We start from the raw sequence: 26,960 nt of genomic DNA, 5'->3' as shown, positions 1-26,960 counted from the left end.
AAAACTCAAAGTAATTTATGAATAGCTGGAAAAGTTACTCTCCATAAAGCATTTTCATTAGATTCTAGTTAAGATTTCTTCTTTGAAACTTTCCTAAATTTAGTATTCCAAAATAAAAATTAAAAAATGTTTTCCATTTTGCAGTCATTAGAAAACCAGTGAGCTTTTCTAAACAACTATCCATGAACCCAATTCCCTTGATTGAGGAGCAAATAATGCAATGTAAACAAACAATCCTGAACACAGGGGCTTTACCATTACTGTAACGCCCTTTAGATTCTTTTGCATGTCTTACAAGTGTACATACCATACACATATGGATATGAAAAGTTCATTCTATACACCAAAGATACTTACAGCCAAGAAATTAATGAGAATATTTCTACTCAGCATTATTAACAAATATTAATAACAATCTTAGAAAATACAGATTTCAAGAAAGGCATTGTATCCCTTTAACTAGAAAAGAAACAGTCCCTAAAGTCTTTTTACATCAGCAAAAAATTTTACATCAATAGAAATTATCATTAAAAAAGATATTTCATATAGCCAACACAAATACTAAGATTACTAATGAGGCAGAATTTTGCAAATAAAACTGTCAAGTAAAATGCTAACCACACTGATTCAAGATCCTTCAACACATTATCAGTAGTGACTGTAATTCCAACATGTACACAGGCATGAAATGTTTTTCCTGATCGTGGACTAAACCGGCCAATTGCGTGTGGAAAAGCAAAGGTTACCGAAGTACTTAACAATGAAGATACATAAAAGCACCACAAACACAGGCATCAAAGTTTAAAAACAATAAAAAAGCTTGCATAGCCACATATACAAAACAATTGTAAAGTTTTAAAACACTTGTAATACAAGTAACAAAATGACCTATGTGATAACAATACAAGATAAATCATTTCAGCAATACACAATTAACAGCATTGTCAATTCAAAACACTTGAGTATTAAGGAGTCAGTGAAATGAGTCCTGGTAACCAGTGCTGAGGCCTCCAGGCAGTGATCTGAGTCAACGGCAATCCAGACATTCCAAACATTCAGTTACTATATGAATTTAAAATACTGGACAAAAATATTATAAACAAATAGTAAATACACTGAAAACATATTTCAGGAGTGGTCTAAAGTCATTAGCAAACAAACCAGTATCACATAAACCTGTGAATTACTCTGGGAAATAGTCAGGGGTTCCCTTGACTTTGAGACAGGGTCTGAATCATGATCTTAAAGTCCTCCTGCCTCAGATTCCCAAGTGCTGGGATTATGGCCATTCACCATTACACCCAATTCTAAAGACACTTCATTAAAAACACTTTAGCCTGGCAGAAAGTTACTCCTTTCTCTTCCAGTGGCTTCACCCACACCCTCGAACAGTGCCTTCTGACTGCTCCAGACACATGAGTGGTTTCACTAAGAAGTCACTTACATAAAGCCACAGGCTAGGCTCAGACCTGACTAGGGATGGGTGATTTGCCTGGCGTGTACCAGGCCTTGGGTTCAATCTCAAGTAAGTAAGCAAATAGATAAATACCAGGAGAAAGGGTGAGCCAGGCCCAGAAATCCTCACCTCAGACAAAGGGATTGCATGAGCCCAGGAAGAGGCGGCCAGCCTGAGGCAACACTGAGACCCAGACAGCCTCATAAGCACAATTTTGTAAAAAATAGGCAAATTAGTTTTCATCATTTAACCAAATATCTTTAAAATTATTACTTTACCACATAATGAAGAAGTTAATGAGATACTTTGCAATCTTTCATATCAAATTTTGAAAATCTAATGTGCACTTTACAGCACATCTCAACTAAAACTAACTTAATTTAGGGTAATAATTACACATGGCCAGTAGTTACTGTATAAAACAGCATAGTTCTTTGTCTAGCTTTGAAACAGACATACATAAGTATCAAAGTCTCTGTAATTTGAGCCAAGAAAACTCTGTAAGCCGAAGACGTGAGCTCAGCCTTCCTCCCTGACTCTAGCAGGCCTTGGATGACACTGTCCCATTTGCCAGGCACCCTCTATTTCCAGCATGAGTCCCAATTTTCACATGTTCTACAGACACAATTATTAATAGCAACCCCTTTATTCCTCAGAAATATCCCATCTCACTCATGTGCCAAGGTACATGGCCTCTCTGCCTCCATCTGTAGCACCCTTGACAATAACTGCACACTGCTTACAAGAAAATTTAGTTGAAATTCTCTACACTGATGCCTGGAAAGGAGACTCTAAATTTAAAAGAAAGAACCCTAAACACACTACACTCATTCTTAAAAAAGAAAAGGAAAAAAGATGCTGCTGAAAAGTCTTTATTTAAATTGCAGACTTAAAAAAAAAAAAAGTAAGAATTACCTGTTGAACAAGGCATCTGGAAATTGGGATCATTGCTATCCAAAACAGGCAAACAGAACTGGTTACTTGCAGATCCTAGCATAGGATCCTTATCGCTGAGCATGTTCTTCAGCGAGTCCTCTAAGACATTTTGACTTGTACTAAAATCCTCACAGACTTCATTCTCCAGGTTGGATCCTAGAAATAGGGCATCATCTAAGTGTTCAGTAGGAATTAAATGATTAAATGTATCAACTATATCCATGAAGACTTCTGTGTGTCTTTCAACCCTATAGAAAGACAAAAAAAATACCATAAGAAATAAAGCTATCAATTGAAAATAATCACCTAATACCAAATTATTTTAATAATTTTGAATCTAAGAACATACTTCTGAATTTGTTGTTTAAAAAACCCTCGCTGTTTTTTAGAATATACATTTGGAAATGTGGATCAAATTTTTACTGAATGACCTTTCTTTACAATGCATGTAGATTATTATTTTACCAGAAATCCTACTGTTTTACTCGATTCATTATTTTTAGAAAAATTATACAGTCCATTGATTTGACATATCTGAAAGAATTACATGGTTTAACCATAAAACTGTGTTTTAACCATTACATTTTCATAAAGAATAAGACAATGCTTTTACAGTAAAGTCCACATAAAATAGCTAAAATTCAAATTATGGTCCACAAGTACTAAAAAACCATAGAGTAGCCTTGTTTCATTTACAAATCATTAAAATTATTCACACATAACACAGAAAGACAATCCCACCCCTCCCCCCACTCCTGTGGAATCAAACTATTAACTAAACCCAGGGAACCACAAGTTTACATGAGCAAGCACAAAGCTGTGCACAGACACGCACACTTTCTCCCTGGGTCTTCTTTCAGGAGAAAATAAGATAAATGACAAGAAAACAATATCATATACTGAAATTTATTTTACTGAGTTATATGGTATTTATACACACGTCCAATTAGTCTATCAAATTTTACCAACACACAAGCATTCAGCAAAATGTATTCCAAAGAGATTTCAAGGAGCCTCAATTATCAAAAACAATTATTTTTATGAATGGTTTTAGATAAAATTGAACCAGTTAGAAAACCTCACTGATCACCTAGAATATCTTGTGCTCTACATCTTCAAAGCCTTTTACAATAACTCTAAATCTACCGAGACTTTCTGAACCTGGCTTAAAACCTCACTGCTTACAAGTGAGCAGGGAAGCCGGGGGCTGCACACCACACAGGTAAGCCTGGACTCTGCGGGATCAGGAGCTTGAGGCCAGCCTGGCCCACAAGCTCAATTACGATCTAAAAAGGGGAGGCGGTGTGCAGTTCCCATATAAAGCCACTGAGTACATATTATATGCAGTACTTTGGTAAGCATTTCATCTGCATGTGTACAGCTTAATCCTCAATGATAAAAAGGATTCGATAATATGCTTGTTTTACAAGGAAAATAGAGTTAAATAATTTAAACTCTTTCCTCAAAGTCATCCAGTTCCATATCTAAATACCTATTCACGCTTAATACCGAGCTTAGGCGCTACAAAGACGACTCACTGAAGACTAAACAATTTCCCAGCAAATTAGTGACTGGGGCTGAAGATAAGGATGAAAGACTGAAGAATAAATGGAAACTTTGAGGAATGGCAGACATGTCCTAAATCTTAATTATTGTAATAGTTTAGAAATATCCTATCATTCTTCAAATGGAACAACACCATGAATTCAAGGCTAGCCTTGGCTACATACAAAAGACCCTGAAGGCAGCCTGGGTCAATAAGACCTTGTTTCAATAACATACTTCCCCACATCAAAAGTAGGTGATTTAAGAGAGACAGAGACAGAAATACAAACAGAAGGATTAAGCATACTAAACTCCTTAAGATAGGTCAAATTTTCCAGAATGGTTCTTCAGCCCAAACTGTCTGCCTTTGTGTTTCACTAGATTTAGGAAACATTATCAAGACCCTAAGATCCAGCGTTGAGAAGGATCATGTGTACAGATCAGGTTGCATTTCTTTAAGAATACTTTTTCTTTTTTCATCAAATGTTCACTATGCAGCTACCACTCCATGACACCTCAGCAGACCAGTCAGATGAGACTCTTTTAAGACAGAAAACAAAATGATCCCCAAATGTTTGGGTCCAAAAAGACACAATTTCCATAGAACTATACTGGTACTAGACTCTATGGAGGGAAATTTTAAGGGAAATTGATATAAATTAATGAGGCAACTTTAGGTGGGTCCTATTAGATTTGCACACAATAAAGAAAAAAGTAGCAAAAACCGTGGACAGCCAACTAATACTCAAGCTATGTGTAAAATCTAAAAAAACTGGATTCAGATATTAAGCACTTAGTATCAAATCTAAGTCCTGCCTGGGCTGACCTCAGAGCTAGCGTGCAGGGCTGGCTAAAGCACACGCTACTCGTGCAGACGCTCCCAGCAGCCAGGCCAGCAAGCTCCAAGGAGACGGTGATCTCCATGAGCAGCCGAGAACTAACACAAAATTTAAAATGCACCTTAAAAAATAATTCCTGCTAAATAGAAAACCAAATGTTTATTACAGAAATATTAACTAACTTAAAATAGATACATTAATCTATGTGCAATGTGGACTACCAACAGAACAGAAAAAGTACAGTTCTGGACAAGCTGGTAAAATCTGAGTAAAGTGTGTACTTCAGTTAAGAGGCTTCTGTTTGCTCTGAGAGGCACTAAAACATCTGACAGCAGAGATCAGGGACATGCATTAAAGCTATACACAGGGTAGGACGACTCTCAGCCTGCTTTGCAGCTTTTCTATAAACCTAAAAGTACTCCAAAATAAGACAGCTTTAAAACAAAAGAGAACAGTGGAATAGCAAGTAGTATAAAAGAAAAGCAGGTCTTATTTAAAAAAAAAAAAAAAAAGGTATTTTCAGAATCTTTGGTAATTATGTAGCTGCTTGATATAAATTTCTGCCCCTTATACCAAAGTTCTACTTAAACACTTCCTTTCATTGGTAGTTTAAGCAAAACATACAATCTATCATCTATGTAAAATGGCTCATGGAATGCATACAGTTAAATCATTAGTAAATTGCACTTATACATGCTAAAATCTGAGATGATTTCTGGGTTCAGCGTCACGTCTATTATTTACAAACAATAAAATACACATAGTTGTCACAGAATTGGATAATCATAATTCAAACCATTCCTTCATTTATTTACTCACACATTTATTACTGACTACAAAGGAAAACCAAGCACAAGCTCAAATTTAAAGAGCTCACAATCCGAGCCAGATTACAGACAGATGTATAAAATATAAATATCGGCAGACTATCATGTTGGAGGGCTGCTAATAGGATTGCAGGTGAGCACGCAGGTGCTAAGTAGACAATATCTGACCTGATTCTAAAGGCTCAGAGGGGAGATCAAGAGAGGAAAACTGCTGCTTAGTTAGGAATGGCTGAGCTCCGTTCTACTGAACCACTCATAAAAACTCATAGCATAATTAAAATCATGAGTACTAATGTAGTAAGTAAAATTTACTCTAAGCCCAGATATACTTCCAATTTTAAAATGCTCTGAGAATTAGACTGCAGCTAAATTAAATTACATTACATACAATCAAAATGTTATTCTCTACTTCAGGTATGAACAGACTAGGTAAAAAAACTACCAAGTATCAAAATAATTACTTTTAAAAACTGACTTTAAGATTTCCTTTTAAGCCGGGCAGTGGTGGCGCACACCTTTAATCCCAGCACTTGGGAGGCAGAGGCAGCCAGATCTCTAGAGTTTGAGGTCAGCCTGGTCTACAGAGTGAGTCCCAGGACAGCCAGGGCTACACAGAGAAACCCTGTCGGGGAGTGGGGGGAGATTTCCTTTTAAATGTCTTACTTTTAGCTCGGCCTATTCGCTTAGGCCCTTAAGCCTACTTATTTTGGCTGGCCGGCAGGCAGGCAGGCAGGCAGGCAGGTGCTGGATAATTTCAAAGTCAAACCCTGTCTGGGCTACAGAATACAACCCAGGTAACTCTGTGAGACTGTCTGGAAATACAGGTCAATGGTTGAGCTCTATGCCAATACCAAATATATCAAACGTCTCAAACAGAAATCTCTAAAGCAAATCTATGTAAATATATTTCATCCTGTATTACTTTTTTAAAGCCTTTCAATAAATCCACACCAGTATCAAAGTTGAGAGACAAGAGCTGGGTGTGGGAACATGACTGTGACTCCGGCACTGAAGCCTAGGAAGAGAGCCATAGATTAAAACAGAAAAAGCCTCAAGAGACCGGAGACTGCAAGGAGCCGCAGCTGTCTCCAGCAGACTACACATGTGCATGCACACGTGTAAGAGGTGGCAGGATCCACACAGCATCCACACGTGCTGCTGTTTACATGAGAATGGCCCCCACTAAACAGAGTGCTTGAATACTTGGGCCTCTGTTAGAGAATGATGAGGTGTGGCCTTGTTGAAGGAGGGGTCACTGGTGGTGGGCACTGAGGTTTCCAAAGTTCAAGCATTTCCAGTCTCCCCCCCCCCCCCACCCCTCTCTGGCCCCTTCCCGCCTGCTTTTGGATCAAGCTGTCTGCTCTCAGGGCTTCTGCAGCCAGCCATGTCTTTTTCTGCCATCATGGGCTCTTCAGACCAGTCAACTGCTTTGTTGTAAGCTGCGGTGGTCACGGACTGGTTTTGGCACTGTGATAGAAAAGTAACTAAACCACAAGGGCATTGTAGAACTTAGGAAAAACTAAACATGGTAAGACTAACTGGAAAGGAGCATTTTATATGTACGATAGTGAAAGTCTTACTACTAAAATAACACTTTACAGCAAACATCAATTCTGTAGAAGGGAAATCCAGGCAAAGTGCTAGCATAAAGCAGAGCCCTGGAAAGCGCTAACACAAAATGCCTTCCAGCTCTAACACAATAGTTTTAACTATTTAAAATTGATTTAAACTTAAAATCAAGCAATTTGATCAGGCATGCTTAGCAAGAACAAATTTCTAACAGACAGCTGCAGAAAAAACACTATACATTATTAGCAGTAGAACATCAAATGGACTGTCTTCTAATTTAAAGTCAAGCTGCACAGGCTTCATACCTCTCTGCCTCTGCCTCTGCCTCCCCACAGTGGGGATTCCAGGTATGGGTCATCAGGAACAACTTATTCTTAATTGGAGGCAAATATACCCACCCTAAGAACATTTGGCCATGCTCAGATACCTTTACTGTAATAACAGTTGGGAAGGGCAACCCAAGGATCTAATAAATACACTATAATACCCCCAAACAAGTCCTCATTGAGAGGGGATAAGGGCCAACAATATGGGCCCTCTCAATGAGAGCCCTAATATAAGACATTAATTTACAACTCTATTATTATAATCCCAATTTTTAAAAATTGATTTCCACAGATAAAACTGCTTGCTAGAGTAAGCACTGGAGCAAAGCTACCCTGAGAAATAGCTCATTCAAGATTTAACACACCAACCTAGCCTATTGCTGAGTATTTACTATTCAGGGTGCTGGAAGAAGTAATCCACGACCCTGCTACTTAATCCTCACAATCACATTATTAAGCAGGAGCTAGTGTTATTATCAATTTATAAGAAAGGTGCTACAGCCTCCAAGTTACACCTAGTCTTCAGTGTTAAGGTAAAACAGTTTTAAACTCACTTGTACAACATCAAGATCATTTCTTAATGACTGGTATAAAAACACTATGGGTAAGGACTGGAGAGACAGAGTTGGCTGCTCTTCCACCAGACCCAAGTCCGATTCCCAGCACCCACATTCTCGCTTAGAACTGGAACTCACATCCTAGGGGAACTGAAACTCTTCTTTTGGCCTCTGTGGGAAGCAGACACGCATGCAAACACAGCACCCATACAAATTTATGTTATTTTAAAAATTTTTAAAAAACTATAGATAAATACTAGGTTATCCTTCTAGGATAGTCAAAGAAAACTAAAATATTTAGGTACAATTCTATAAGTAACTGTTCTATACATTTCAAATTCTGTTTCTGTTATATGAGTTAGAATCCACCAGCAAAACCTCAAAAAGGAAAAGAAAATCATGAAGTCTGTGTGAATTTATTCAATAAAAACACCCTGCAACCCTATGAGGTTGGCAAAGACTAATGCAGACCTATGAATTTAGAGAAAAGAACTAGCAGGCAGACAGATGCTGAACCTGGCAAAACCAAAACTGGACCAGTCAAAAGTAGTAAAAGGAAAAAGTTCTTTTCAAACTTTACAGTCATTTTGTATTTTACATAACATTCAACAGCAGTGGAATTTTGAATTATATGCAGAAGTATCATCATAGACTGGGCACTAACAGCCAGACTGGCATTCACTTAGCACTTACTGACAAGCAGAGCCTGGAACGTGGGTGCAACTATTATGCCTCTTCTACAGAAGAGCAATTCAGGCTCAAATGGTTATGTAATTTTCCAAAGCTCACATACCCAATATCCTCACAATACAATACAGGCAGCATGGTTTCTGAGCCAGCACTTCTAAATTGTATTTTATGCACTCTCTCTTTACATAACACATTGTTTTTATAACTTTAATAATACAATAAAATCTGTAAAATTGCTAAACAAGTACCTTACTTTTCTTTCAAAATAAAGCAGGAAGCATGTACTTTGCCACACTATACACATAAAAATTATTTGGCTACACTCAATGCATATGCACATGGCATTTGGAAGAAAAGTAAAGTTCCCAGCTAAAGGTCTGAGTGTTTTCTCCCTACTCTTTGGTTTCACATGTCTACCCACACTAATACCAAATACAGTATTATGTTTAGCCTGTCTGTATCGTCTACCACACCATGCAAAACTGTCTGATATACTTGATTATATCAACAGATGAAAACTTCTGTGCAATATTTAAGTCTCAACTATTTTCTTAGAGCTTTTCTTCACATTGCAAATGATCAAAACTATAACTCCTGAGGTATGGAGTTGCCCAATACAGGCAGATCTCTGAGTCTGGGCCCACCAACTCTACAGACTACTTCAGGTCAGCCCAGGCTACGTAGTGAGACACTATTAAATATTACCTCTAACCAAGAAAGAAAAAAAAGTTGTCTAAACTTAAGCACATGATGAATGATACTTGGCAATTCATACAATGCTTTCCTAATACTTGACTTCCCTTATTAAAGTTTAATGCACTGATGGCCTATCTAATAATGTCTTTAATTCCTGGTTTTCAGTCAACACTATCTTCCCTCAGAGCAGCTTGGTTTCAGATACTTTCAATCACACCAATGCTCTGCTATCTCCTAGAACATGGAATCAAGCACAATCACTCCAGGTGCAGGGCGGGGGTAGAAGCTTTGTGAGGTCAGCTGGTCTGCAGAATGCGTCCCAGGACCTCCACCGCTACACAAACACTGTCTTGAAAAACATAAAACAAAGTGAACAAACAAAAAGAACAAAAGAGAAAGCAAAATGCATCAGAAAAGCAAACACTGCACATGACCTTGCCAAGGAATCCAGTAATTACCTATTTTGACATATAAAATAAAAATGTAGGCCTGTTTTTAATTAATAAAGCAGTTTTTCTAAATATCTCAATATAAACAAACATCTCAACTCTCTTTTCTTTTGGTCTGTCTCTGTGCTGGACCCCATTTCTAGCTATCCTCAGCCGTATATATGAATATATACTGTGCAGACATATGCTATCTGCCTGAGTGTGAATTATTATTTTCCTACCTGAAAACTGGCCTTCCCATTCTCCATTTTATTTTTGTTTTGGTTTGGTTTTTTGCAAGTTCATTTTCTCCCCGGATCAAGAGAGCTGCTCTCTCTAATGATAAAAGCTCACAGCAGAGCCCTCCAATATTATATAATGCTCTAGAACTTTCTGAGATCAAATTCAATGTGTATTTGAGCATGTCTGTGTGTCTGTGTCTCCCTATGTATATGCCTGTATGTATGTGTGTGTGTGTGTATGTGTATGTGTATATATATATATATATATACACACAACTCTCCAAAATCTCAACTCTTAATATGATTTACTGGCACTTGCTGCCTTCCAACTTCTGTCAATAATATGTAGGTCAAAAGCTCTGAAACTTTTCTTTGCTGATTCTTTTTTTTTTTTTTTTTTTGGGTTTTTGGATTTGGTTTTTTTCGAGACAGGGTTTCTCTGTATAGCCCTGGCTGTCCTGGAACTCACTCGGTAGACCAGGCTGGCCTTGAACTCAGAAATCTGCCTGCCTCTGCCTCCCAGAGTGCTGGGATTACAGGTGTGTACCACCGCCACCCAGCTTCTCTGCTGATTCTAAAACAGAATATAAGTTAGATTTTTAATACTGTAGCTTTAGCTAAAGCAGTTTCAACTTCTCTAGCCTCAAAATCTTTTTTTTTTTTTTTTTTTTTTTGAGACAGGGTTTTTCTGTGTAGCCCTGGCTGTTCTGGAACTCACTTTGAAGACCAGGCTGGCCTCGACCTCAGAAATCCGCCTGCCTCTGCCTCCCAAGTGCTGGGATTAAAGGTGTGTGCCACCACCGCCTGGCTGAAATTCTTGATCTAACTTAATTCCCACTTATTCTCAATTCTGGCCATTTATAGGCCAGTTTTTGCTTATGACTTATGAAAATATACAGCATCCAAGTGCACCTTAGAAGCTTACCTGTATGTAACTAATTTGGTGCATTAGATAAGCAATAAGCATGCTTTCCTTCCACTAGGAAGCATGAGCACTTTAACAAATTACACCATGCATGCTCTTCAAGAAACACGAATAAAGTGTACAACAGACAGGAGAAAACTTCGGCCCCACCACTGGGCCACTTTTCCTCTTGACAGGTCAACTGGCACAACTATAAAATAAAGCTTAACATTTCCGGTCATAACTCTCTTTAAATGGCCCATTTCACCTATGCAACAAGTCTTTCTGCTGCTAAGGAATTATCTGAATGTGTGGTTTCGTCAGAGAAATGACTCCTCAAGGTCCTGCTTCAATTCTGTTGACTTTGAAAACTAGAGAAGTAAGTGGTCATGGGAATGAGGAGGAGGGAGCACGGTGCTGAATATAAATGGCTATAAATGGCGGGCAAAGACAATGGTGGGAGGAAAAACTACCATCTAAGTATGTCAGATGCTCAGGATTACTGTTTGAAATAGCTGGTTTTTCTCTCAACATCTTATGTGCTCTGAAATAGCACTATAAATTAAAAACATAAGGATGCTACAACAGAACACTTCCTGTTTCTTTCATCTGTCTTTTTTAACAACTAATCACCTACATTTGCAAAATACCAAACACAAGAATTTTTTTAAAAGGCAGGAACCGAGATGTTGGTTTGGAAATTGAAAACACAAGACAAAGTTCGATGGCAAAATACGAACTAAATACAGCAATACAATTTGGGGGGGGGGGGGGGTTGTTGTTGTTGTTGTTTGTTTGTTTAGCGTAAAATAAAGTAGCAAAATCCATAACGTGGGACAAGTGTAGATTGTTCGATCCTTTTGAAAAAGAAAAAAAAAAAAAAAAAAAAAGACCTGTCCAAAGAATGAAGATTAACACAGGGCAGACATTAAAGCACTACCACCTCCCTCACATCACAACCTCACTCTACTAATGGTTACTTAATAGCAATAATAAACACACATTCAAATTGTAACAACTAGGAAATGTCATTCTGCTACCCAGAGCCAGGGCAAAGAGGCATCCGGGGGACAGAGCCTCTGGCTGGACCGAGCTACCACACACTCTCCTCTCCCTGGGTCCCCCACCCCCGCCCGGTGTCAGATGATCAGTTATTTAGCACCATTAACACGTACTTATCGACTAGTGGTTCATTAAATTACACGTCCCGTCCGCAAGCAGGACTCTCCGGGCTTCCCATTTCAAACTAGGCGAAAGGAGCCGGCCCACTGTCCCGGTCCCCAGCACAAAAGCGCGCCATCCCCAGAGATCCGCAGCCTTAGGCACCCCCGATGCGGGGGGACCGGCCTCGGGTGCGGGTCGGCCTCGGCGGGGACCCCGGCCGGCTGCCAGGCTCCGCGAGCGGGAACCCGGGGCCTTGGAACCCGGCGTGGTCCGCGCCGCCTGCCCGCGCGGCGGCGGCGGAGACCCGGCACGCTCGCGGGCGAGAGCCGAGGCCCGGCGATCGCGCGGAGGCCGCGCCGCCGCCGCTCCGGGCTCGCGGTCCAAACGGTGGGGCAGGCCGGACCGGGGCGGGGCGAGCCGGGTAGGCCGAACGGCCCGGGAATATCGGGCGGCCGCTGCGCGAGGTGGGGGTGCGGGGAAAGGACCCGGACCGCCCGCGTGGGGCTGAGGGGGAAGGGAGGCCACCGAGTGCCCGTCACGGCGGGCGCCGCCACTCACCCGCTCCGCAGACGAGCGCTGCCACCGGCAGCCAGAGGAAGATGGAGGCCGCGGGGCCGCGGAGGAGGGGGCCGCAGAGGGGGTGCGCGAAGGGCGTCGGCGTTGCTGCCTCGGCTCGGGGCTCCCCGGCCCGCGCCGCCGCGGTGACGACACTACGGCCGGCCTGCGCTCCGCCCTCCGCGTCCGAGCTGCAGTCGCTGCTGCCCTAAGCCCGGGGGTCGCTCGCCTCGTGGAGCCCGTGCGTCGCCGCGAGAGCCCGCAGCCATTGGCGTGCGGCGGCGGCGGCAGCGGCGGCGCGGGAGCAGGAGCCGGGCCGAGTCACGTGACGCCACTGTTTACCGTTCCCGGGGCTGGGGCAGCGTGCGCCGCGCCTGCGCGCTACGATCTGCGCGCAGCCGCCGGGAAGGCTCTGCCTGGCCTCTGCTGCCGAGCTGGGTGCCCACGCTGGTCGTCTCTCGCCGCTCGCCGCTCGGAACAGCACGGAAACGGTCACGGCAGAGCGGACTCGTTTCCCCGTTTAGTGCTTGTACTTTCTGGGTGCGGGGTGAAAATGGAACCGTTGGGCCTGAATATTCCGGGCAGCGCTGCCCCTACCCTGCAGCCAATTAGCTGGGACCGGCTCCGAACTCCAAATGCCTCATTCAAGAAAACGTTCCTGCGGGGATAGGCGTGGTTCATCCCAGTCTGTGCTGGAGGCAGAGGCAGAGTTCTAGGCCAGCCAAGGATACATAGTGACACATCCTGTCTCTAAAAGAGAAACATTCTAGCCGGTCAGTGGCGGCCACGCTTGCCTTTAATCCCAGCACTTGGGAGGAGGCAGAAGCAGGAGGATTTCTGAGTTCGAGGCCAGCGGCCAGCTTGGTCTACAGAGTGAGTTCCAGGACAGCCAGAGCTACACAGAGAAACCCTGTCTCAAAACAAACAAACAAATAAATAAATAAATATTCTGGATAAAAAAATATTCTGCAAAATAGAATCTGCAGTCTTTGGACGACCCCAGCAAGATGTTACCTTCCAGAGATGCCTTATTCCTCTGACCATAAAGTGTCTAAAGTTTCTTGCAGAGAGAGGGTTAAATACACTTAAAGATTTCAAACAGCCTTGATATTTTGTAGCAGGTTCTATCATAGCCCTTGCAACAGGCAGTAGCACTTAGGGTTACTTTTTATTATCTCTTAAATGGTTTTTCTTAAGTTTCCAAGGTATCTATAGATACAACCATAAAGTAAGACGCCTGGAGTCCTTCAATACTTTGCTGAAATCCAGAGAGCAAACACTGCGAGTTCACAACAGTTTTGTTTACCAGATCCCAGCCTTCATTTAAGTGTTATGGTGTAATTGTTGCCTGTCAGTCACTAACCAAAATGAGCCCCTTAAAGACCACGATTGTGTCTTCAGTCTGCAAAGACAATTACAATGCTGTCAGCACCTGCTGAGCACCTTACCCTGAGGCCTGAACTCTTCCTTTTAAAACCTCTGTTAAGTTAAACCTCACACCGAGTACTCTTTGCTTAGTAAGAACAGCAGGAGGTAGAACAAGCCACAGGCTTGTGTTGACCTGCTCTTCACTTTCTCTGCCTTCTGGTAAATTCACCTCTAAGAGCAAACATGCCTGCCAGGAGGCTTGGGTTGTCCTGAGTCGGATGGAGTTCTAGAATACCATGTCCTGCTGCAAGTAAACCTCATGTCTTTGTTTCAGTCTTGTTAAATGCTTTGTGTGTGTGTGTGTGTGTGTGTGTGTGTGTGTGTGTGTGTGTGTGTGTGTTTAAAAAAGAAAAATAGAAATGAATAATCAAAATCTTCGACTTGAGTTGTTTGGGAAGGAATTTTACTTTTACTTTGCAAAAAGTAAAATATTCTAACTTGTTAAAGAGGGGCGGGAGGTTGGATTTAAGAATTGACAAAAACGGAGATCGGCGGCGGCGGCGGCGGCGGCGGCAGCAGCAGTGGCTGCTCCAGCTGAAGGGCCATCAGCAGTGGAACCAAGGCGTCACAGGGACCAGTTAGGCCCTGCGCCCACGACCACTGACCTTCACTGACCAGCCGGACAGCAAGCAGCTGCAGTTGTGCGGCGCCTTTCCTGCACGGAGGCCACTTCAGAACTCGGCCTCCCACCAGTCAGGAGAGGAGGATCCATCTTGGTTCCGTACTCCAGGAATCGGACAGACTGAGGTACACAAACATAATCCGAGGCCAACACCGCGGTGGTCTGAGCCCGACGGGCGTTGGCCTGCACCCAGGCCCTGGGCGGGTCGGGGGGCCATCGGGGTGCCAACCCAACCAGGAGGTTTTTTGCCCAGGCCTGCGAGCGCGCCGCCGCCATTTTGCCTGCAGGACGACAGAGAGCTCAGGCGGGCAGACCTGTAACAGGCATAGCCTAAGGCTAACAAAGCGGGGGTCCAGGCCCCAAAAGGCACAGGACTGACCCCAAGAACTGGGCGGCTTGGTGGGCCATCTGTGAGTCAACCCGCCCAGGTGATTGTTAGCAAAGCAGACTCTCCCGGCGCTTTCAGGGAGTGCGGGCGCACACGCCCGCCATCCTAGTCACCTGGCGGACCCAATTAACAGTCAAAGCCATAGGGGAACTTTGCTCGGACCTTGGCCTCCCAGGCTTTTGCCTGGACTCAGGGACTGGGCGGCCAGGCTAACCTTGTGTGCGACAGCCCGGTTGGCAGATCGGCTGCCCAGCTGAGTGAGCGGAACACAGGGGAGGTCACAGTAGCATACACCGTCGGCACTCCCTGGGAGTGCACACGGGCTCCATCTGCTCCACAGACACAATCTGGGGCAAGGCCTCAGGCAGAAGCCCTTAGCTCTACTCTCTCCGCTTCCGGATCCAGATCAGTCTGGGCGGCAGCATTACATCTCCAAGTCCTGCAAGTGGCTAGCTGGGCTTCCGGGCGGCCAGCTGGGAGAAGTCAGTGTGCTCCAGTGAATCCAGCGGGCCCCAGCGGGAGCCTTCGGGTACCTGCTTTGGGATCTGAACAGCCTGGGCAGCAGCACACTGTCTACAAGCAGTGCAGGAGGTAAGCTGTGCACCAGAGGCCAACTGGGAAGGGGCAGCTTGCACTGGTGAGTCCAGCACTGACAAGATAAACTAACACCAGTGAGATCTAGATGGCAAAAGGCAAACGCAGGAACGTCACTAACAGAAATCAAGGCAATATGGCAACATCTGAACCCAATTCTCCTCTACCAACATGTCCTGGATACCCCATCACACCAGTAAAACAAGATTTGGATTTAAAATCACTGGTCATGATGCTGGTACAGGAACACATGAAGGTCATACAGAAAGAAATTCAGGAGACAATGGATCAAAAGTTAGAAGCCCTTGCAAGGGAAACACAAAAATCATTGAAAGAAATCCAGGAGAATACAAAAGCCAACAAGGAGGAAATGCAAAAAACACTTAAAGAAATACAGGAGAACTTTGCTCAACAGGCTGAGGTCATGAAAGACGAAACACAAAAATCTCTTAAAGAAATACAGGAGAACTTTGGTCAACAGGCTGAGCTCATGAAAGAGAAAACACAAAAATCTCTTAAAGAATTACAGGAAAACACAAACATGCAAGTGAAGGAGCTAAGCAAAACCATCCAGGATCTAAAATCAGAAGTAGAAACAACTAAGAAAACTCAAAGGGAGACAACTTTGGAGATAGAAAGCCTTGGGAAGAAATCAGGGGACAGAGATACAAATATCAACAACAGAATACAAGAGATAGAAGAAAGAATCTCAGATGCTGAAGATTCCATAGAAACCATGGACTCAACAGTTAAAGAAAATGCAAAATGCAAAAAGCTTGTAACCCAAAATATCCAGGAAATCCAGGACACAATGAGAAGACCAAACCTAAGGATTATAGGCATAGAGGAGAGTGAAGATTTACAACTTAAAGGGCCAGCAAATATCTTCAATAAAATTATGGAAGAAAACTTCCCTAACCTAAAGAGAGAGATGCCCATGAATATACAAGAAGCCTACAGAACTCCAAACAGACTGGACCAGAACAGAAATACTTCCCGTCACATAATAATCAAAACACCAAATGTTCTAAACAAAGAAAGAATACTAAAGGCAGTAAGAGAAAAAGGCCAAGTAACATATAAAGGAAGACCTATCAGAATCACAGCAGACTTTTCACCTGAGACTATGAAGGCTAGAAGGTCCTGGGCAGATCTCATGCAGGCTCTAAGAGAACACAAATGCCAACCAAAACTACTATATCCAGCAAAACTCTCAATCACCATAGATGGAGAAACTAAGATATTTCATGACAAAACCAAGTTCACCCAATATCTATCCACAAACCCGGCCCTAAAAAGGATAATAGGAGGACAACACCAATACAAGGAGGGAAACTTCACCCTGGAAAAAGCAAGATAGTAACCTTTCATCAAACCCAAAAGAAGTTAAGCATTCAAATTTAAAAAATAACGTCAAAAATGATAGGAAGTAACAATCACTATTCCTTAATATCTCTTAACATCGATGGACTCAATGCCCCAATAAAAAGACACAGACTAACTGAATGGATACGTAAACAGGACCCTACATTTTGCTGCTTACAGGAAACACACCTCAGGGTCAAAGACAAACACTACCTTAGAGTAAAAGGCTGGAAGACAATTTTACAAGCAAATGGTCTCAGGAAACAAGCTGGAGTAGCCATTTTAATATCAGATAAAATTGACTTTCAACCCAAAGTCATCAAAAGAGACCCTGAGGGACACTTCTTGCTGGTCAAAGGAAAAATACAAAAAGAAGAACTGACAATCCTGAACATCTATGCCCCAAATGTAAGGGCACCCTCTTTTGTAAAAGAAACTTTATTAAAACTAAAAGCACACATTGCACCTAACACAATAATTGTGGGTGACTTCAACACTGCACTTTCCTCAATGGACCGATCAGGAAAACAGAAACTAAACAGGGACACAATGAAACTAATTGAAGCTTTGGACCAATTAGATTTAACAGATATATATAGAACATTCTATCCTAAAACAAAAGAATATACCTTTTTCTCAGCACCTCATGGTACCTTCTCCAAAATCGACCATATAATTGGTCACAAGACAGACCTCAACAAATATAAGAAGATCGAACTAATCCCATGCCTCCTATCTGATCACTATGGAGTAAAAGTGGTCTTCAATAGCAACAGAAACAACAGAAAGCCCACATACACGTGGAAACTGAACAATACTCTACTCAATGATACCTTGGTCAAGGAAGAAATAAAGAAAGAAATTAAAGACTTTTTAGAACACAATGAAAATGAAAACACAACATACCCAAATCTATGGGACACAATGAAAGCAGTGCTAAGAGGAAAACTCATAGCCCTGAGTGCCTCCAAAAAGAAAATGGAGAGAGCATACATTACCAGCTTAATGACACACCTGAAAGCCCTGGAACAAAAAGAAGCTATTTCGCCCAGGAGGAGTAGAAGGCAGGAAATCATCAAACTCAGGGCCGAAATCAATCAAGTAGAAACAAAGAGAACCATACAAAAAATCAACAATACCAGGAGCTGGTTCTTTGAGAAAATCAACAAGATAGATAAACCCTTAGCCAGAATGACCAAAGGGCACAGAGAAAGTATCCAAATTAACAAACTTAGAAATGAAAAGGGAGATATAACAACGGAAACTGAGGAAATCCAAAAAATCATCAGATCCTACTACAAGAGCCTATACTCAACACAACTGGAGAATCTGGAGGAAATGGACAATTTCCTTGACAGATACCAAATACCAAAATTAAATCAGGACCAACTAGACCATCTAAACAGTCCCATAATGCCTAAAGAAATAGAAGGAGTCATAGAAAGTCTTCCAACCAAAAAAAGCACAGGACCAGATGGCTTCAGTGCAGAATTCTACCAGACCTTCAAAGAAGAGTTAACACCAATACTCTTCAAACTATTCCACAAAATAGAAACAGAAGGAACACTACCCAATTCCTTCTACGAAGCCACAATTACGCTGATACCAAAGCCACACAAAGATCCAACAAAGAAAGAGAACTTCAGACCAATTTCCCTTATGAACATCGATGCAAAAATACTCAATAAAATTCTTGCCAACCGAATCCAAGAACACATCAAAACGATCATCCACCATGATCAAGTAGGCTTTATCCCAGGAATGCAGGGTTGGTTCAACATACGGAAATCCATCAATACAATCCACTACATAAACAAACTCAAAGAACAAAACCACATGGTCATTTCATTGGATGCTGAAAAAGCATTTGACAAAATTCAGCATCCCTTCATGCTTAAAGTCTTGGAGAGAACAGGAATTCAAGGCCCATACCTAAACATAGTAAAAGCAATATACAGCAAACCGGTAGCCAGCATCAAACTAAATGGAGAGAAACTTGAAGCAATCCCACTGAAATCAGGGACCAGACAAGGCTGCCCCCTTTCTCCTTATCTTTTCAATATTGTACTTGAGGTACTAGCTCGGGCAATTCGACAACATAAGGAGGTCAAAGGGATACAAATTGGAAAGGAAGAAGTCAAACTATCATTATTTGCAGACGACATGATCGTCTACCTAAGTGACCCAAAGAACTCCACTAGAGAGCTCCTACAGCTGATAAACAACTTCAGCAAAGTGGCAGGTTATAAAGTCAACTCAAGCAAATCAGTGGCCTTCCTATACTCAAAGGATAAGCAGGCTGAGAAAGAAATTAGGGAAATGACCCCCTTCACAATAGCCACAAACAGTATAAAGTATCTTGGGGTGACTCTTACCAAACATGTGAAAGATCTGTATGACAAGAACTTCAAGACTCTGAAGAAGGAAATGGAGGAAGACCTCAAAAAATGGGAAAACCTCCCATGCTCATGGATCGGCAGAATCAATATAGTTAAAATGGCCATTTTGCCTAAAGCACTATACAGATTCAATGCAATACCCATCAAAATCCCAACTCAATTCTTCACAGAGCTAGAAAGAGCAATTATCAAATTCATCTGGAACAACAAAAAACCCAGGATAGCTAAAACTATTCTCAGCAACAAAAGGAAATCTGGGGGAATCAGTATCCCTGACCTCAAGCAATACTACAGAGCAATAGTGTTAAAAACTGCATGGTATTGGTACAGTGACAGGCAGGAGGATCAATGGAACAGGATTGAAGATCCAGAAATGAACCCACACACCTATGGCCACTTGATCCTCGACAAAGAGGCTGAAAACATCCAATGGAAAAAAGATAGCCTTTTCAACAAATGGTGCTGGTTCAACTGGAGGTCAGCATGCAGAAGAATGCGAATTGATCCATCCTTGTCTCCTTGTACTAAGCTCAAATCCAAATGGATCAAGGACCTCCACATAAAGCCAGACACTCTGAAGCTAATAGAAAAAAAACTGGGAAAGACCCTTGAGGATATCGGTACAGGGAGAAAGTTTCTGAACAGAACACCAATAGCATATGCTCTAAGAGCAAGAATTGACAAATGGGACCTCATAAAATTACAAAGTTTCTGTAAGGCAAAGGACACCATCAAGAGGACAAATCGGCAACCAACACATTGGGAAAAGATCTTCACCAATCCTACATCAGATAGAGGGCTAATATCCAATATATATAAAGAACTCAAGAAGTTAGACTCCAGAAAACCAAACAACCCTATTAAAAAATGGGGTACAGAGTTAAACAAAGAATTCTCACCTGAAGAACTTCGGATGGCGGAGAAGCATCTTAAAAAATGCTCAACTTCATTAGTCATTAGGGAAATGCAAATCAAAACAACCCTAAGATTTCATCTTACACCAGTCAGAATGGCTAAGATTAAAAATTCAGGAGACAGCAGGTGTTGGAGAGGGTGTGGAGAAAGAGGAACACTCCTCCACTGCTGGTGGGGTTGCAAATTGGTACAACCACTCTGGAAATCAGTCTGGCGGTTCCTCCGAAAACTGGGCACCTCACTTCCAGAAGATCCTGCTATACCACTCCTGGGCATATACCCAGAAGACTCCCCACCATGTAATAAGGATACATGTTCTACTATGTTCATAGCAGCCCTATTTGTAATTGCCAGATGCTGGAAAGAACCCAGGTATCCCTCAACAGAAGAGTGGATGCAAAAAATGTGGTATATCTACACAATGGAGTACTATTCAGCCATTAGAAACAACGAATTCATGAAATTCTTAGGCAAATGGATGGAGCTAGAGAATATCATACTAAGTGAGGTAACCCAGACTCAAAAGGTGAATCATGGTATGCACTCACTAATAAGTGGATATTAACCTAGAAAACTGGAATACCCAAAACATAATCCACACATCAAATGAGGTACAAGAAGAAAGGAGGAGTGGCCCCTGGTTCTGGAAAGACTCAGTGAAACAGTATTCAGCAAAACCAGAACGGGGAAGTGGGAAGGGGTGGGTGGGAGGACAGGGGAAGAGAAGGGGGCTTGCGGGACTTTCGGGGAGTGGGGGGGCTAGAAAAGGGGAAATCATTTGAAATGTAAATAAATTATATCGAATAATAAAAAAAAAATTAAGAAATAAAAAAAAAAAAAAAAAAAAAAAGAATTGACAAAAACATCTCTTCGGAGAAATCTTAATAAATTTTAAACAAAACCCAAAATGAAGGTAAAAATACCAGTCATAGTGCTGTCACACTCACACATACAAGATTTCTGATAAAAAAAAAAAAGACAAAAAAACCCAAAAAACAAAAAACAAACAAACAAAAAAAAAAACCCAGCATCGTTGATGTAAACATGGTATTTGCATCTGGCTTTTTTGATCAAGTACCCAAATCCACATTTTCCTACTAGTAGGTTTTTCTTCTCTTTTAAGAATATTTTGTCATGGGTTACAAGAAAAAGAGCCCTAGGAATGGTTATAACTGCCCTTTTAAACTCTTAATGGCTAATATCAGATAACACTAGTAGCATTAAAGTCTGACTTGGGAAATGAATTGAGTAGAAGAACAACACAAAACTAATAGTGTGTGTTTATAATTGATGGAAAATTATGGGGGAAATGTCTCAATTTGGATCTTGCAAAACAAAGCCCACCTAAAAATAAAGCCAAGGAAGACAGTATATAATACAAATGTCCAAATCAGTCTTGATTGCCAGCCTAAGCAGGCGTGGGGGCTCACCTGCTGCTTCTGGAAGAGCTGAGCAGCAGACAAGAGACCAGGCTTGCCCAGCCTTAGGCAAAAGAAGCTTATGTTTGTTTGAAACACCACTGCTGCCATAGACAGAGCAAGCCCCTACAAGTCCCTGTTGGCTGTCCTGTTGGCTGTCCTGTCTTAAAGTCTGGAGATCCCTGAGGCCTCTGGGGGTCAGAGTTTTGCATCACAGTTTGTGGGTGTGACCCTTGCTGGTCCTCCAGCCATGAAGACTCTTATTCTAGGGTTTCCTCTTGTTGCTGACCTCTGACCAAGATAAACTTAGGACAGAGGGAGGATTCATGGTGCACAAGGAAGCTAGGCAAGGCTGGAGACTCAGAACATGGGTGTCAATTTTCCAATATCTCATGCCATAACACAGAAGCATCATGTCGCAGGTGCTAGATCCTGTAGTCTCTGCTGGCATTGTGCCACTTGGACACTCTCTCTAAGGACAACAGCTGGCACCTTCCAATATCTCCCTGCACCTGGGTGTATCCATCACTGAGGACTGTTCAAAAGGTCAGATTGGAGATGGTTCAGGCTTTATACCTTCAAACCCAGCAGTGTTAACTTAGGATGTTTCTCCAATATTAGGACCCAACCCTTAAAAACAAAAACAAAAAAAGTTTGTTGAGAGCTGGAGGGATGCACCAGTAGGTAAAAACCATCTGCTGCTCTTCCAGAGGAGGACTTGAGTGCAATTCCCAGCACCCACAGCAGGCAGCCATAATTCCAGTTCCAAGGGACCAATGCCCTCTTCTGACTGTGTGTGCACCTGTACTTATGTACACACACCCACACAAAGACACACATATAAATAAAAATGAAAATCTTTAAAAATAAGTTTGAGATGAAAAGTGTTTGCCTTCTCTGAAACACTGGTACCTACAATATCAGTTCAGCCAAGTGGTAAAAGAGGGGAATTTTTGAGCTGCCCACAATAAGCATATACATAATTGGGCATTTGGAGCTGGCTATAGATGGCTCAGCAGGAAAAGCACCAAACCTAGGGTCAAACCCTTCGGTCCACATAGTAGACCAGTGGTTCTCAACCTGTAGGTTGCAACATTTTGGCAAATCTCTGTCTCTGAAACTGTGATTCTTAACATTATGATTATGTTACATTATGATTCTTAAAGGTAAAAAAATAATTTTATGGCTGAGGATCACCACAACTCAAAGAACTCTATTAAAGGGTCATGCCATTTTGAAGGTTGAGATCTGATATCATGGAAGAAAGCCAACTCCTGCAATTGGCCACTGGCCTCCACACATATGTCATGGCTCACATGCCTACCCTGCAACAAAAATCAAGGTAGTCAAGTATGTAAAAAAAAAAATAACGTACAACATGTGTGTAGTAAAACTTTCTGTGGAAACCATTTTGTAAATACACAGTCATGTTAGTTTGGAAAAGGTTTAAGGTTTGTTTTTTTTTTATGTTTCAATGTGAGATGAAAACAGGGGCATCAAATTATCTAGAACTTTTTAGTGAGATAACCACTGAACATCAGAGTCTCACCAGAACACTGTATCTCTTATACTGACAGGCTTTCTCTCATCCACATGTTGACTTTCCTCCCAAACAGGGCCAGCCAAGTGAGCTGTCTGCATGATTCGTGGGTAAAGGGAAGTGCCCTCCCTATTCAGGGTGGATGATTGCCATCACAAACCAGGAGTCAGCAGAGACTATCCAGAAGGGCAAGATCAGATAATAAAGTAAGCCTCTATCAACCCCAGGCCTTGGTTAGCAGTAGGAGCCTTTTAAAGACTTCAATTGTAAGGCCGTCTCCCCTGTGCCACTCTCCACACACACCCACGGCTTCCTTAATTTGCTCTCCTGTTAATCTACTAAGCACATGAAGAATGGACACAGTTATTTCTGCCCTGAAGGAATTTATCTGAGTGGGGAGGATGAGCAGTCAACAATTACATGCAGCCTGGTATGAAATCAATTGATACAAAAGACATTTTCTTCAGCCTGCATCATTTCTGGAACATCCTCAGAGTAAGATGGTGAGGCTGCCCTCAGAGGTAAAAAGGTAGCAGGAAAATTGGTGCGTTTCAGCCACTGCAAAAAGATTTGCTATCTAAATTATACATGTGGCCACTGTATTAGTTGGGGTTCTCTAGAGAAATTGAACTAATAGAATGAAAATAGAGGGGGAAATATTTTTATATTAATAGATGGGAGTTACTAGAACGGCTCACAGGCTGTGGCCCAACTAATCCAACCATGTCTGTAACCAGATAAAAGTCTGAGAATCCAGTAGTTCTCTAGTCCACAAGGCTGGATGTCTCAGCTGCTCTTCAGTGTCTGCAGGAATTCTGAAGAAGTGGGCTCTAATACCCATGAAGGACTGAACCAGCCAGAAAGATCAAGGACAAGCAGCCAAAGAGCAGACACTACCAGAAGGTGTGGTGGAACTTAAGGTGGATATTCTTACCTCAAAAGAGCCAGATTTAGGGTGGGCCTTCTCGCTTCAAATAATTCAATCAAAAATTCCTCACAGGTAAAGACAGAAACCTGGGTTTTATTCAATTCCAGATGCACTTAAGCTGACAACCAAGAGTAACCATCACACCCATCATAAACATAAATAATTTTTAATGAAGTATTTTTATGATGTCCCTTTGTGACAGCTCCAATGATATTATTTCCTCCTACTTAAACTCTCCATAGTTTCCCAAAACATAAGGTACTAACCAATAAATTTCTCCATCTTCTTTCTCTGTTTTCTTTTTGGGAATCCTACCGTAAGGTAGCTCTCTATAGCCTTGAGCTCAGTGTCCCTACTGTCTCAGGCTCCAGAGAACTGGGGTTGCAGCCAAGCATTCATTACCACGGCAGGCTCCAAACTAAATGTGATAGTCAAAGCTGGTAGGATTGGTCTTACAGGACTGGTCTTTTCATCTCTCCATTTCCCAAGATAGTGCGGAAGTAAAGAGGTAATGTATCAGGAAGCCTCTTCACATGCAGCAGAGCATACACCTTCTAGGCAAGACAGCCACAGAATGGGGATTAGAGGGTTAACTCCTCAGGGTGACAAACATGACCTGGGCTATCCATGCATAATTGTTTCAAATGCAATGTCAAAAACCAATATCTAGGTCATTTCCTAATAATATAAGACTGCCAAGGGATTAATCAGTGTCCTTAGATCAGAGTTATCAGAATCTAGTCTTTTATCCAAAACCCTTAAGATGGCAACCAAGTGTCACCACCACTTGAACATTAGGGTAGGGGTATCTGAGATTCAAACCATAGGAGTAGCAAAAGAGGACGTGTTGTAAGATGACCTAAGTGCTTGCTTGGTATCCAGTTGGGTACATAACATGATTAAACATGTGATGCCAGGCAAGATACCCTCCTCCCCCCTCCGTCCCCCCATTTATATCTGGGAAAGGAGAATCTAAAAAATAACAAAGGTTCCTACTTTTGTGATGTACTAAAAATAGGAGCTTGAAGAAGGCCAGTGTCTACTCACCAGTCCCTGGAATACAGCTTCAGTAAAGGATCACCGGCTGAGTTGCTTTCATTTTTATAGTAGATAATTTATAGAACTGTTTATTTTGTGACAGATTCCTACTGTGTAACCTAGGCTGGTCTTAATCTACTAATCCTCCTGCTTTGGCTTCCCAAGTAATAGGCTTGTAAGCATGCATCACTGTAGGATTATATTTTTTTAAAAAATTTACATTTAATAAAGGTACTTAAATGCTTCACTCTCCCCTCTAGCCAACCACCCACCAGAGATAGTGGAAAGGAAAGGTTAATAGGGCAAAGGTAAAAGTGACCCTGCTTAGACATAGTTTTTGCAGGGCAAAATCTAATCTGCATTGTCAGGTTATCAGCAGTTTAGTTCACAGGAATCAGCAGCAGCAGCTCAATCCTCTTGCAAATATCATTTACAAATCAGCAACGGCAGTTTGATCCAGAAGAAACGCAGAAATTCTGCCAATCATCTACAGTACTCTGGAGCTACAAGAAGCTGCCACTGGTAGTTTTGTTTGTTTGTTTGTTTGTTTTCTGGTGTGTTTCTCTCTACTTAGTTCCAACAAATGATGATCAGCAAAGAGTGGCAAGGGGAACCAATGCCACACGGTGTTGTCCAGTGTCGGTTGGATTATATTTTTACCTTTTTCAAACATCATGTGTTCTCTCAAGCCTCCAAGCTAGCAAAACATCGCATGCCCTTTTCCCAGGCAGCTTTCAGAAAAACACCACGTGCCTGTTCTCAGCAAAATATCTTCCCACGAGTCCGCTTCAGCACAAATATCCTCACATGAGACAGTTTCCAGAAAAACATCATATGACACAACTGAGTCTCAAAAGAAACTGGAAATTTCCACTTCATATCACCATGCTGAGTGTTACAGCCAGAGTCTGAAATATATCCCGTGGGCTGAAGAGTTGTAGTGAGTAGCTTTGGCCACCACACCCAGCACTAACTTGGGAAATTCTTGAGGTCCCCAATCCTATAATATGAAAAGGAATAAACAGTTGCTAGGGATAAACACTCTGACCATCCAAATTATAGAAATAAAGAATCAATGTATAGAGAACTGTGCTGGGGTGGGCTTTTGGGTGGTATGGCTGCTTTTGAGGTCTCCCTGTTCCTGCCCATACTCCTGTATCACCAATAAAAATCTCATTGGTTCAGCAGATTGGAAAATGGTGCAATTGTTACTTTGGTCTATCTTAGGCACCCTTTTGGGGGTGAGGAAGCCTACGTTGTTTTTTTTTTTTTTTCCCCAAGGAATTCTGTTAACCAACACTTAGATTGTAACCAACTATATTAGGCTGCCACCACCAAATTGGGTTGCTTCCACTGTCATGGCTTCTCTCCGAGGACTGACTAAAGTCCTCCAAAGCCTTTAGGAAAAATAAACCTTGAATTGTCTCTGATAGCATTTAGTCAAGGTGTTGTGAAAAGCCACTAATATCTCAATTAGAGCACCCTTCAGCTTTTTCATAGCTCTGTCTACTTGTAATTACTTAACTAACTAGGTATAAATGAATTATTTAATCATTTTATTCTCCTATAATTTCTAAATGTTATGACCAAT

General features: G+C 41.8%; 1 protein-coding gene across 8 annotated transcripts in view; it reads right to left on the bottom strand.

Annotated features, from left to right (window-relative positions):
- The window catches only part of Phf3 (PHD finger protein 3), a 70,514-nt gene extending 57,455 nt beyond the window's left edge, over positions 1-13,059 (bottom strand). For 2 of the 8 annotated variants that reach the window (XM_052192804.1, XM_052192807.1), the window contains exons 1-2: positions 12,738-13,059; positions 2,372-2,640 (exon numbers count right to left, since the gene is read on the bottom strand). In XM_052192804.1, coding sequence (XP_052048764.1) covers positions 2,372-2,615 — 244 coding nt within the window. In that variant the 5' untranslated portion in view covers positions 2,616-2,640; positions 12,738-13,059. Of the gene's footprint in view, positions 1-2,371; positions 2,641-12,190; positions 12,274-12,737 lie in introns of those variants that run through there. The other 6 variants (XM_052192806.1, XM_052192805.1, XM_052192808.1 and 3 more) reach the window with 6 other exon arrangements.
- Positions 13,060-26,960: the final 13,901 nt, after the last annotated feature.

The sequence above is a fragment of the Apodemus sylvaticus genome, chromosome 9 (assembly GCF_947179515.1).
Source record: "Apodemus sylvaticus chromosome 9, mApoSyl1.1, whole genome shotgun sequence".
In the NCBI taxonomy this organism is placed as follows: domain Eukaryota; kingdom Metazoa; phylum Chordata; class Mammalia; order Rodentia; family Muridae; genus Apodemus; species Apodemus sylvaticus.
This window is presented reverse-complemented; position numbering and strand designations above follow the sequence as displayed.